Source organism: Salvia hispanica, chromosome 4 (genome assembly GCF_029641045.1).
Source record: "Salvia hispanica isolate PSC_SH4W2 chromosome 4, Shi_PSC_v1, whole genome shotgun sequence".
In the NCBI taxonomy this organism is placed as follows: Eukaryota; Viridiplantae; Streptophyta; class Magnoliopsida; order Lamiales; family Lamiaceae; genus Salvia; species Salvia hispanica.
Window position 1 is genome coordinate 1,944,685 of NC_142695.1, and position 1,272 is coordinate 1,945,956.

Here is a 1,272-nt window from a genome sequence, read left to right on the forward strand (position 1 = left end):
CACAGATTTTAATGCTAGTATATACTTTAATAATTAGTAAAGCAAAGGGATATATAAAAAAAAAATTTGAATATTATTAATGGAAATATATAGCCAATCTCGTTAGGCGAAATAATTTTACTCCAAAATATAAATAAATTATTTTTATGAAACACACCGAAATAAACACAAAATGGTTTAGTAGAATAATTATAATTTACAATGAAAATCTTTCAAAAATAAAAATGTACGGAGTAACTGACTTTAATTAATGATCTCATAATAGTTCAACTACTCAATAATAGTCACAATATTTATAATTAAATCATTTTCCTATGTATCCTTACTATAAAAGGATTATGAGACTGCAGTATATATATACACACACAACTATCGTCCACACAAACACCACCAATCATCACCATCATATCTCCGAGAAACGACGTCGCAGCGGCAGCAATGAACGGAGTCGAAACGGTGGCGAGCTGGCTCACTCCTCCGGTCCTCTTCTGCGTCCTCAACGTAATGATCGGCGCCATTTTCCTCCGATCCAAGCTCTATCCGCCACCGCCGAGAAACGACCGCCACTTGCTCGTCCGAGTCCCCTCGTTCCTCGAGCGAGTCAGGTCGTTCAACCGGTCCGCCTACCTCCCCCCGCAGCCCGAGCCGGCGGCGCGTGAGGCCGAACAGCCTCCTCAGCCCGACGAGGCGGCGCGTGAGACACACCACGCGCCTGATCCGGTGGCAAACGCGGCGGCGCGTGGGGAGGACACGCCCAATGCGGCGGCGCGTGGGACGGACGCGCCGAGCCATGTGGTGGTGAGGACCAGGTCGGAGGCGGTGGTGAGGGCGGCGCCGGCGGCGAGGCCGCCGCTGCAGAAGTCGGCGAGCGAGAGGATCTCGGTTCTGAGGGAGGAGGAGGAGGAGCGGTGGAGGCCGGCGACGGTGAGGGAGAGGGCGGCAGGGGACGAGGAGGTGGACGAGAAGGCCGACGAGTTCATAAATAATTTCCGGCAGCAGCTCAAGCTGCAGAGGATGGACTCGATTCTGAGGGCCGGGGGCGGAAGGTAAATTCGATTTCGACGATGAAACGCAACTTAGCTAATAAGACGTTTATTTTTTTCCAATTAATTGGTTGTGAATTTGAATTACCATTAAACTGGTAGTAACAATTTGTGATCCTATGAAAACAAATTCTATCTGATTCCATATATAGTAGTGGAATTTACAAATATGCCCTTCAGTTTGTAAGCATTTGGACAAATGTGAAAGGGTAATTTCGGCATTTCCTCT

General features: G+C 47.4%; 1 protein-coding gene across 1 annotated transcript; it reads left to right on the forward strand.

Moving 5' to 3' along the window:
- Positions 1 to 356: 356 nt before the first annotated feature.
- On the forward strand, positions 357 to 1,272 carry LOC125193146 (uncharacterized). The gene has a single exon (XM_048090889.2). It carries the CDS (start codon positions 439 to 441, stop codon positions 1,048 to 1,050), a length of 612 nt encoding a protein of 203 aa, XP_047946846.1. The 5' UTR covers positions 357 to 438; the 3' UTR covers positions 1,051 to 1,272.

Coding starts and splice junctions, on each gene's coding strand:
- LOC125193146 (XM_048090889.2), top strand. CDS start 439: ATGAACGGAGTCGAAACGGTGGCGAGCTGGCTCACTCCTCCGGTCCTC.